Source organism: Nycticebus coucang, chromosome 4 (assembly GCF_027406575.1).
Source record: "Nycticebus coucang isolate mNycCou1 chromosome 4, mNycCou1.pri, whole genome shotgun sequence".
NCBI lineage: Eukaryota > Metazoa > Chordata > Mammalia > Primates > Lorisidae > Nycticebus > Nycticebus coucang.
The window spans coordinates 73,795,872-73,808,268 of record NC_069783.1 but is presented as its reverse complement, the minus strand read 5'-3'; the positions used below and the strand labels follow the sequence as shown (position 1 = coordinate 73,808,268).

At 39.8% G+C, this 12,397-nt stretch overlaps 1 protein-coding gene and 1 pseudogene across 1 annotated transcript; both read right to left on the bottom strand.

The window, feature by feature from the left end:
• Positions 1–2,249: 2,249 nt before the first annotated feature.
• Positions 2,250–2,552, bottom strand: LOC128584707 (ribosomal biogenesis factor-like). The gene has a single exon (XM_053589829.1). It carries the CDS (start codon positions 2,550–2,552, stop codon positions 2,250–2,252), a length of 303 nt encoding a protein of 100 aa, XP_053445804.1.
• An 8,464-nt stretch (positions 2,553–11,016) lies between these two features.
• LOC128584331 (cytochrome c oxidase assembly protein COX19-like) lies at positions 11,017–11,373 on the bottom strand (annotated as a pseudogene).
• Between the last annotated feature and the right edge of the window lie 1,024 nt (positions 11,374–12,397).

Below are 12,397 nucleotides of genomic sequence, written 5' to 3'. Positions count from 1 at the left end.
AGGCAGAGTGTTTATCTGCCATGCTTGGCATGGGGTTCAGAAGTTAGATTTGTATGGTACACTTTGGTGATGCTGGCTACAGAAGCTTGAGATGAAACAGAAGAGGCAGATAGATCTCCAGCCAGAGGAAGCCATAGCTGGGCTAAGTCTGGGCAGGGGTGAACCAAGGGCCACAGCAGTAGGAAACAGGCTGCAAATGCTGCCCATCCTTCTTGCCCATAGTCCTGTGCAGGGGTGATCTCCAAGGCGCCCCATCCCACAGGGTATGAAGTATCTGTGCACATAAATCTCCTGTGAAGTCTTTTTATGAGACTGCCTATGAATTTCTGGCACACAAAGCAAAAACCCAGACAGGGACTTGATGGACCTTTGGGGCTTTAACTTGAGTACCCAGATTCCTTCCTCCCTCTCACCGCAACTTCTGTCCTCTTGAATGTCAATATAGAGCAGAAAATACTTAAACTGTCAAATCCAATTTACATTTTAAAAAATATTTTAATTAGCCCAGGTTTTTGTCATCTGAAGTTGAATACAACTTGCCTGTTGTATAAATGTTCCCAGCGATACAGTTCCTCATTTAAAATACTACAGGAAATACAAGAGGGACTTTACCTAACAATTGCAATCAGTGTAACCTGGCTTATTGTACCCTCAATGAATACCCAACAATAAAAAAAAAAAAAAGAAAAGAAAAAAAATACTACAAGAAATAAAAAACATAGGAGGACTTTCATTTGTAATTGTCACTCAACTGTTCTAAGTCCAACAAGATAAATAGGATGAAGCATTTTCTTTATGTTCTGTTCGTCTTTTTTTTTTTTTTTTTTGTAGAGACAGAGTCTCACTGTACCATCCTCAGGTAGGCTCACAGCAACCTCTAACTCTTGGGCTTACGTGATTCTCTTGCCTCAGCCTCCCAAGTAGCTGAGACTACAGGCGCCCGCCACAACAGCCGGCTATTTTTTTTGTTGTTGCAGTTTGGCCGGGACTGGGTTTGAACCCGCCACCCTCGGCATATGGGGCCGGCGCCCTACTCACTGAGCCACAGGGGCCGCCCTGTTCTGTATGTCTTTTAGGGGCATTTCGGATGATATTCAGTATAAAAATCCCTGTAAGAGTATCCCCCCAAATTTCTTAACCATAGTCCCCAGTGACATTTAAAAACATCCTCAGGGTCCTTAATACTTGTCTGACTTTGATGGATGTATTCACTTTTTAGACATTCTTCTCATCAGATTCATAACTCTCCCTCATATGTTACTTAAAGAAATGGGCAACAGGATGCACAAAGACTTAGAGGTTTTCAGAGCCTTTTGTTTTGTTTTGTTTTGTTTTGTTTTGTTTTGTTTTGTTTTGTTTTATCAAGTAATTTTGGAATGGTTTCTCCAAACCAGCTGGAAAGCCGTCTATTTCTGAAGATGATGCAGACAAAAATGACAACAGGGATGCCAGGAGAAGGAAGCTCTTTCAATCCAAGGGATATTTTGACCAGCTACTCTTTACCTGGCCCAGAAGAAAGAATGAAGAGAATCTAAAAAGCAAAAAGGGATGAATAAAAATAGTGACATTTATTGTTGGTCTTTCCAAGGGGTAAGCAAGGATTTGATAGCTATGATGATGCACCTTCTATAGCATTTCTAACTTTTCAAAGTAGTTTTACATGTATTATTAATATCTCTTCATATACTTCTAGCAGGAGGGCAGGCAGGCATGATGTTTCTATTCATAATTTTTCTTTATTACAGGAAGAGTGATTTAATATCCACATCCCTCCAAGTAATTACATTCTGGGATTTCAACTTTTCTTCCAGTTCTGAATTCTTCTGTTTTTTGTTGTTTGTTTGTTTTCTCTTATGAGAGGAAAGTATAGGTCGGCAAAAATAAGATAAGTTAGCCAAGGGCTCATCACTTGTTTGTCTTATATTTTTCCTGCCATGGAATTCTATTCCTGTATGTCCTTCAGTCCACACAGACATTGACAGCCACTTATAAAGTGAAGGATGTAAATGAAGATATATGACTGTCCCAGTGAGCAGAGTTTGTGAAGTGCCTTCTGTTCTAGCACTCTAAGTTTATCACATTTTGTCGACTTCTGACATTCGACTTTCCTAGATTACAGGAAAGATCTGTTTATTTAGTTTATTTTTAAATGTGCCAATGCCTGTTCATTAACAAGAATTTTTAAAATAAAATCGTGTAAAATGTTTAATTTATTGGTCTTTGGGGGGAATTAGATGCATCACACTGTATTACAACTGAGCCATTAATCTTGTAGCTTCAGCAAAATTAACTGGTTCACTTTCATGATGCCACTGAAGAATCAATTCTTTCTGCATAGGTTCAAGAGAAAGGCCTTTTGAGAAGTGTGCAAGTTCCTTTTGTCTATTTACAAAAGCTTTATTCACTCTGTTAACTTTTTCATCATTCATAATATTTATCTTCTTAAGATTAGTGGTAACTGGTTTTGCTTTGTTTTTAGCCTTAAAGTTTTTTAGACTGGCCTTGTGAAATACATTCCTTGACTTCTGCCCTCTGAATTTGTTCTTGGACATTGTCAGACGTTTGATATCTGTGTGCAACTTGGGGTTTCTAGTCATATTATTGCTATTATCCTAACTATCATTTCTGCTTAACAAGGCCAAGAACAGGACCAGAAGAGTCTGGTAAATAACCTAATGCCCCTCAGGGCAAATGGCTTCATCCGCAGAGACTTCCTTTTGATGCTTCTGTTTTACACATTGTGAAATACAACTTTCTCAAGACTCCTGTCAGTGAACTTAAAGATAGGACTTTGTTGGGAAGTAAGGGACAGCAGGGACTGGGCAAGGAGTGGGTCACACGTAGGGCAGTCAAATGATTCATGATATGAGCTATAAACAGAGGTGCAGGGAAGTGCTGGAGGCTATCGCCTGGGGCCTAATCAGTCCACTGACCCCACAGCCAACTGGACAGAGGGTGGTTAGGCTATGAAGATCTGGAAGAGTCTAAGAAAAGTGGTTTTAATTTTTAAAACATGCATTATACCACACTAAAACCCACATTAAGGTTGTAGTGTGGTATTTTTTTTTCTTATTTTTTTTTCTTATATATTTACATGTAAATATATAAGAAAATATGTAAATATATTATATATTTTTCTAATATATGTAAATATATAAGACAAAACTTTTGGTGGTAGATAGAGAAATTTTTCATCATTATAGAAAGTTTTACTGGATAGCACCGGTCTAGACTATGTTTGAAATCATCTACCAATAAATGGTTACAGGGGCCCCCTCATCACCTGAGCATTGAGGGCAATGGTGGGACTCTGAGCCAAGTCCTCATCCAGTGGAGCTAACATCTGTTTGCAGGACTCCCACGGGAAGACCATAGGACAGTACTTGCTCAGAGAAGGGTGAATGGCTAAAAGCTACCTAGCAAACATCCCCCTTTTGTAGACAACACAATTTGAATTCAAAAGTCTTTTTTAGAATTCCTGTAATCCTACTCCCTCTATCCCCATCCTACTTATTCCTTAAAGGTCTCAGAAAGCCAACTTGCATTCCCAATAGGGATAAAGGCTAAACAAGACTCTCCTAAGGAAGATCTTGGCCTCACAGCCTCTGGACCTGTCCCTGAAATTCGAGTTTGTGGGAGGAACTCTCCCGGGCTATGGCTGTCCCTACCTCAGGACATGATTATTTCTTTTACCCGCAGCCTATCTAGCTTTACTAAATACAGTCTGATACAAATCAGGAAATGACGCTTTGAGTATAAAGATACTTGGTGTTCAGACACAACCAGAAAAAAAGTCAAGAAGTCAAATACAGAGGAGAGAGCAAGATGGCAGCCGAGTAACAGCTTCCTTGCATCTGGGCACCGTGAGTCTGGGGAGATAGACTCCAGGCATCTCTGGCTGGTGGGATCTGCCTATAATCATCCTTATGAGGATACAGGGAGTCAGCGAGAGACTTCTGGACCCCAAGAGGAGGACTAAAACAGTGGAAAACCGGCAAGTGGTCGCGTGTGTTCATAGGTCTAAACCCGCCAGCAACTGTAAGTAGGTTCAGTAGCAGAGGGACTGCAAACGGGAAAGGCCTTACCTGTGAAATGTTTTGGTGTTTTTGGACTTGGCACTCAGTTGAACTGCCTTGGGGAGAGCCTGAGCGGGAGTGCAGAGGACTTTGGCCGTTGTCTAGGGCTCCAGTCTGAGCCGCTGAGCCAGATGAAGCTAATAGTGTTTGGCTGTGGGCCACAGGGAGCCATTGAGTGATCTGCCCTGGCAAGCTCTGCCCTTAGGGTTGCAGAGCAAGATTCGGGCAGGAGCGGTAACCCAGCGACTGAGTAGCCTAAGGGCGGGGACTGAGCCGCCTTACAGCCCTAACCCTCAGGGGCAGAGTGAGACCAGTTTTGGCACACTGGGTAAGTGGATAGCCACTTCAGCAGTGATTCCAGTGACAAGCACTTTCCTGGGAAAGCTTCTACTCATCAAGATTACAAGTTCAAAGTGCCCTTTAAGAGGGCTGAAGAGAGATTTACCTACCTGCTGGGGTTGGAGAAATCTGCAGCCTCCAGTCATATCAGCACTGTGATTAATGCTCATATCCCAGAAAACCATGTGTTGCCCAGACAATATTCAACAATATATACATACTGCTTTGGTTTTGGTTGTGTTTTTTTTTCTGTTTTTTTTTTTTTTTTTTTTTGGTTTGGTTGTTTTTCTGTTTATTTGGGTGTTGTTGATGTTGTTCTGTTTTTTAATTTCAACCTTTTCCGTACAGATTTTTTTTCTTTCTCAATTTTTCTACTGTAATTATAATTTCCCATTGCTGCCTTTTTCAATAACTAGAACTTCATTTTTGTTAGTGTTTCTACAGCTATTATTTGGTTTTTCACCCAATTTTATCCCGTAAAGTTTTCTGTTTGCTTGTTTTGGTTTGATTTATAGCATTTTTGCCTTTCCTCTCCACTTGGTGGAGGTGGGGTACTGTGTCTGACCAGGTTAGCAAAGACCTGCTGACCTCAAGGGAACCACCCAACTGGGCACCCCTAAAAGGTGGAGTTATTTTAAGGTTGTGTCAAAGTACCCTACTGTACACCTATATTGTTCTGTCTCCCTCTATCTGTGCCTCTCTTCTTTTTGTCAATATTCCTTGTACCTACCCCCTCTACTTTCTCTATTTATTTTTTCTTTTCAGTCGTTCCTCATTTCTTTCATCCCTTTCTTGCTCTTCAACCGTCTAATGCTTCTGGTCCTGTACCAAAAGAACCCATCGAAACCTGAGTCCACAGGCATGAGAACTTAAAGACAAGAGGAAGTGAAAGGAAAATTAGGGCAAGGAAACAAATAAAAGAAATCACTCATGAGGAAGAATCAGAAGAAAACTCTAGGCAACATGAAGAACCAGTCCAGAACAACCCCGCCAAGGGACCATGAGGTAGCTACTGCAGATGATTCCACCTATAAAGAAATGTTAGGAATGACAGAAAGGGAATTTAGAATACACATGATGAAAACATTGAAAGAAAAGATGGAAACAATAAAGGAAACTGCTAATAAAGTGGAAAATAACCAAAAGGAAATCAAAAAACAGAATCAAATAAGCGATGAACGATATGAAGAATATAGAAAGGATATAGCAGAGCTGAAGGAACTGAAACAGTCAATTAGGGAACTTAAAGATGCAATGGAAAGTATCAGCAACAGGTAAGACCATGCAGAAGAAAGAATTTCAGAGGTAGAAGACAAAGTTCTTGAGATAACTCAGATAGTAAAAGAGGCAGAAAAGAAGAGAGAGAAAGCAGAACATTCACTGTCAGAATTATGGGACTTTATGAAGCGTTCCAACATACGAGTTATAGGAATCCCAGAAGGGGAAGAAGAATGCCCCAGAGGAATGGAAGCCATACTAGAGAATATTATAAAAGAAAATTTCCCAAATATCACCAAAGATTCTGACACACTGCTTTCAGAGGGCTATCGGACCCCACGTCGCCTCAACTCTAACCGAGCTTCTCCAAGACACATTGTGATGAACCTGTCCAAAGTCAAGACAAAAGAAAAGATTCTGCAAGCTGCCAGGAGTAAGTGCCAGTTGACCTACAGGGGCAAATCCATCAGAGTGACCGCAGACCTCTCTAATGAAACTTTCCAACCAAGAAGACAATGGTCATCTACCTTTAATCTACTTAAACAGAACAACTTCCAGCCCAGAATTCTGTACCCTGCTAAGCTAAGCTAAGCTTCAAAACTGATGGAGAAATCAAATCATTTATGGATATACAAACATTGAGGAAATTCGCCACAACAAGACCAGCTCTACAGGAAATACTTCAACCTGTTCTACACACTGACCATCACAATGGATCAGAAGCAAAGTAAGAACTCAGAAATCAAAGGACAGAACCTAACCTCCACACTGATGCAAAAGATAAAACTAAGCAATGGACTCTCACAAAATAAGACGAATAGAATACTACCATACTTATCAATTATCTCAATAAATGTTAATGGCTTGAATTCCCCACTGAAGAGACATACATTGGCTGACTGATTTAAAAAACAAAAGCCATCCATATGCTGTCTGCAAGAAACACACCTGGCTTCAAAAGACAAATTAAAACTCTGAGTCAAGGGTTGGAAGACAATTTTTCAGGCAAATGGAATTCAGAAGAAAAGAGGAGTCGCAATCTTATTTTCAGATACATGTGGATTTAAAGCAACTAAAGTCAAAAAAGACAAAGATGGTCACTTTATATTGGTCAAGGGAAAAATACAACAAGAAGATGTTTCAATTCTAAATATTTATGCACCCAATTTAAATGCTCCCAGATTCTTGAAACAGACCTTCCTCAGTCTGAGCAATATGTTATCTGATAATACCATAATAACAGGGGACTTTAACACACCTCTTACAGAGCTGGACAGATCCTCTAAACAGAAATTAAACACAGATATAAGAGATTTAAATGAGACCCTAGAACAACTGTGCTTGATAGATGCATATAGAACACTCCACCCCAAAGATAAAGAATATACATTCTTCTCATCACCCCATGGAACATTCCCCAAAACTGATCATATCCTGGGACACAAAACAAATATCAACAGAATCAAAAGAATTGAAATTTTACCTTGTATCTTCTCAGACCATAAGGCACTAAAGGTGGAACTCAACTCTAACAAAAACACTCGACCCCACACAAAGGCATGGAAATTAAACAATCTTCTGTTGAATAACAGATGGGTGCAGGAAGACATAAAACAGGAAATCATCAACTTCCTCGAGCATAACAACAATGAAGACACAAGCTACCAAAACCTGTGGGATACTGCAAAAGCAGTTTTGAGAGGAAAATTTATCGCTTTAGATGCCTACATTCGAAAAACAGACAGAGAGCAAGCACATCAACAATCTCACAAGAGATCTTATGGAATTAGAAAAAGGAGAACAATCTAAGCCTAAACTCAGTAGAAGAAAAGAAATATCCAAAATCAAATCAGAGATCAATGAAATTGAAAACAAAAGAATCATTCAGAAAATTAATGAATCAAGGAGTTGGTTTTTTGAAAAAATAAATAAAATAGATAAAACATTGGCCAGACTAATGAGAAATAAAAAAGTAAAATCTCTAGTAACCTCAGTCAGAAATGATACAGGGGAAATAACAACTGATCCCACAGAGATACAAGAGATCATCTCGGAATACTAACAGTAACTCTATGCCCAGAAATTTGACAATGTGAAGGAAATGGATCAATATTTGGAATCACACCCTCTCCCTAGACTCAGCCAGGAAGAAATAGAGCTCCTGAACAGACCAATTTCAAGCACTGAGATCAAAGAAACAATAAAAAATCTTCCAACCAAAAAATGCCCTGGTCCAGATGGCTTCACACTAGAATTCTATCAAACCTTCAAGGAAGAGCTTATTCCTGTACTGCAGAAATTATTCCAAAAAATTGAGGAAGAAGGAATCTTCCCCAACACATTCTATGAAGCAAACATTACCCTGATACCAAAACCAGGAAAACACCAAACCAAAAAGGAGAATTTCAGACCAATCTCACTCATGAATATAGATGCAAAAATTCTCAATAAAATCCTAGCCAATAGATTACAGCTTATCATCAAAAAGTCACATATCATGATCAAGTAGGCTTCATCCCAGGGATGCGAGTCTGGTTTAACATACGCAAGTCCATAAACGTTATCCACCATAGTAACAGAGGCAAAAATAAAGATCACATGATCCTCTCAATAGATGCAGAAAAAGCATTTGATAAAATCCAGCATCCTTTTCTAATTAGAACACTGAAGAGTATAGGCATAGGTGGCACATTTCTAAAACTGATTGAAGCTATCTATGACAAACCCACAGCTAATGTTTTACTGAATGGAGTAAAACTGAAAGCTTTTCCTCTTAGAACTGGAACCAGACAAGGTTGTCCTCTGTCACCTTTACTATTCAACATAGTGCTGGAAGTTCTAGCCAATATAATTAGGCAAGACAAGGAAATAAAGGGAATCCAAATGGGAGCAGAGGAGGTCAAACTCTCCCTCTTTGCTGATGACATGATCTTATACTTAGAGAACCCCAAAGACTCAACCACAAGACTCCTAGAAGTCATCAAAAAATACAGTAATGTTTCAGGATATAAAATCAATGTCCACAAGTGAGTAGACTTTGTATACACCAATAACAGTCAAGATGAGAAGCTAATTAAGGACACAACTCCCTTCACTATAGTTTCAAAGAAAATGAAATACCTAGGAATATACCTAATGAAGACGGTGAAGGACCTCTATAAAGAAAATTATGAAATCCTCAGAAAGGAAATAGCAGAGGACATTAACAAATGGAAGAACATACCATGCTCATGGATGGGAAGAATCAACATTGTTAAAATGTCTATACTTCCCAAAGCAATATACCTATTCAATGCCATTCTATCAAAATACCAACATCGTACTTTCAAGATTTGGAAATAATGATTCGGCGTTTTTTATGGAACCAGAAAAAAACCCGTATAGCTAAAGCAGTTCTTAGTAATAAAAATAAAGCTGGGGGCATCAGCATACCAGATTTTAGTCTGTACTACAAAGCCATAGTGGTCAAGACAGCATGGTACTGGCACAAAAACAGAGACATAGACACTTGGAATCAAATTGAAAACCAAGAAATGAAACTAACATCTTACAACCACCTAATCTTTGATAAAACAAGAACATACCTTGGGGGAAAGACTCCCTATTCAATAAATGGTGTTGGGAGAACTGGATGTCTACATGTAAAAGACTGAAACTGGACCCACACCTTTCCCCACTCACAAAAATTGATTCAAGATGGATAAAGGACTTAAATTTAAGGCATGAAACAATAACAATCCTCAAAGAAAGCATAGGAAAAACACTGGAAGATATTGGCCTGGGGAAAGACTTCATGAAGTAAACTGCCACGGCAATTGCAACAACAACAAAAATAAACAAATGGGACTTCATTAAACTGAAAAGCTTCTGTACAGCTAAGGAGACAACAACCAAAGCAAAGAGACAACCTACACAATGGGAAAGGATATTTGCATATTTTCAATCAGACAAAAGTTTGATAACTAGGATCTATAGAGAACTCAAATTAATCCACATGAAAAAAGCAAACAGTCCCATATATCAATGGGCAAGAGACATGAATAGAACCTTCTGTAAAGATGACAGACGAATGGCTAACAAACACATGAAAAATTTTCATCATCTCTATATATTAGAGAAATGCAAATCAAAACAACCCTGAGATATCATCTAACCCCAGTGAGAATGGCCCACATCACAAAATCTCAAAACTGCAGATGCTGGCATGGATGTGGAGAGAAGGGAACACTTTTACACTGCTGGTGGGACTGCAAACTAATACAACCTTTCTGGAAGGAAGTATGGAGAAACCTCAAAGCACTCAAGCTAGACCTCCCATTTGATCCTGCAATCCCATTACTGGGCATCTACCCCGAAGGAAGAAAATCCTTTTATCATAAAGACACTTGTACTAGACTGTTTATTGCAGCTCAATTTACAATCGCCAAAACGTGGAAACAGCCTAAATGCCCACCAACCCAGGAATGGATTAACAAGCTGTGGTATACGTATACCATGGAATACTATTCAGCTATTAAAAAAAATGGAGACTTTACATCCTTCGTATTAACCTGGATGGAAGTGGAAGACATTATTCTTAGTAAAGCATCACAAGAATGGAGAAGCATGAATCCTATGTACTCAATTTTGATATGAGGACAATTAATGACAATTAAGGTTATGGGGAGGAGGAAAAGCAGAAAGAGGGACGGAGGGAGGGGGGTGGGGCCTTGGTGTGTGTCACACTTCATGGGGGCAAGACATGATTGCAAGAGAGACTTTGCCTAACAATTGCAATCAGTATAACCTGGCTTATTGTACCCTCAATGAATCCCCAACAATAAAAAAAAATGAAAAAATAAATAAAAAAAAAGAAGTCAAATACGTCCAAAGCCAAATGATTTCTCACTTCTTTTTCTGAGTATGAAGAAGAAATCTATCTTGTTAGGAAATAGTTATTTTCTGGATCTCTGTTGACAGAGCAGACTGAAGTTTGGTATTGAAAAGCTATTCAGAGTGCTGCAGACAAAACCACCGCGGTGCACAGAGGCCCAGTACTCGGGGACTGACAGATCTCGCTCTTCATTCTCACCTCTGTCATGGCCTCCCTGGGAAATTGTCCCACGTGTGGGTTTGATGATAAAACCTCTCCCATCTGGGAAAATGAGGTTCTAAAAGAAAAATAATTTTTGAAAATAAACTGGGAACTTTATAAGATAAGCCACTTGCCTATTAATTATAAGATGTATCCACAGAGGAGGAATGTCCATCTGGACTTTGAGTGGAGTACTTCAAGGCACCCTGAAAGCCCATTCTGGGGCACAGCCAGGTAGGCCTTCAGGCATGTAAGAGGCAGTGGCCTCCAACCCGAGTGACTGATGAACAGAACCCAAGGGTCTTCTCATCAAAATTCATTTTTTGCCTCTGATTTTCCACCTGTCAAGTCTCCAAATGCTAGTTTTTCCAGTGCTTCTTGAGCCATCAGTTCCCTGTTCATTCCACATCCTAAATATTCTTTTTATTGATTTCTGTACAAAGCATTTTCAAAATTACTGTCATGGAGACACTTCATGAATTTCTCTTTAAAGCTTTGACATTCTCCAATATGATCTAGTGAGAAGCTGCCCTTGTCTGGCGGCCACAGCTGGAAGCTTTTGGTCCCTGAGTTCATGACAGTCAACGTGATGGCAGCACTAGAGCCCGTGAGCACCAGACTCAGTGTATACAGAGGGGCTGGCCAGGCACTGAGTACCCAGAACATGACTCTTTCCTCCCAGAGATTTGCATTTGCTTCTCTGAGAATAAGAAAGGATGGTACCAAAGTTCTATGATGCATTTACTGGGAATCTGGGGTGGAGGCTACAAACAGGTATTTGCTAGTGTAGCACCACCCACGTTTTCATTAAATCCCACATTTCTTAGACTCTTCTAGCTAGATGTCTCAACTTAATGATCCCGAGGAATATACATCTCTGTGCCTTTGGCTATCCCTGTGATTTATCCCAGGCCAGTGTAACTCTTGAGCCCACCAGGTTCAAACAAATGCCAAGACATCAGAGCCAAAAGTAGTGATTGGTTTGCAACACTGCTGTGAAGGCTGGAGTCAGAATGAACCAGGAACCATATATGGGATTCAGAAATAGAAGATTCAGGCAAAAAACCAACGTCAGGACAAAAGAGGGAACATGAGGAAAGAAACAAAACAAAACACATAAGGAGTCTGGGGGCCAGTCTGGGTGGTCATCTGTTCACAGTGCCTCCCCTGTGTCTGACGCCCACACTACCCTTTGCCATCACAGTTGGTCACATCCAGGACCCAAAATACACAATTGATGAAGCCAGCATCTGCATTTTGGGCTTTTCTTTGCTCCCCCAATTCCACCACACCAGTTCCCTTGCTTGTGACCCATCTTTGTAGATTCCCTTCAAGAAGACACAGCACAAATTTGCAGCCTAAAACTAGATGATGTGGAAACCTCACCTCTCTGAAATACAGCTGAAAACCAAATCAGAACACACAAGCACAGAAGCTGCCAAACCACCAGAATAATGGTGTTAAAGATAATTCACTCTACTTACGGAACTAGTCTTCAGTCCCTCTTTTATATCCATAGTAACAAGCTTAATAATCCAGTTTGCTGCCCAAAGCAAACAAGAAGCAAAATTGTAGAAGGGGAGACCAAATATTATGAAAAGCAGACATAGATCAACTCACAAAGCACAATCTGAGGTCATTTGGTATACTGCTAGACTGCTTCTGGTAACTAAGGCACAAAATGATTAAG

What these genes read in the sequence shown, in the direction of transcription:
- LOC128584707 (XM_053589829.1), bottom strand. Translation starts at nt 2,552, where the DNA reads ATGTCCAAGAACAAATTCAGAGGGCAGAAGTCAAGGAATGTATTTCAC.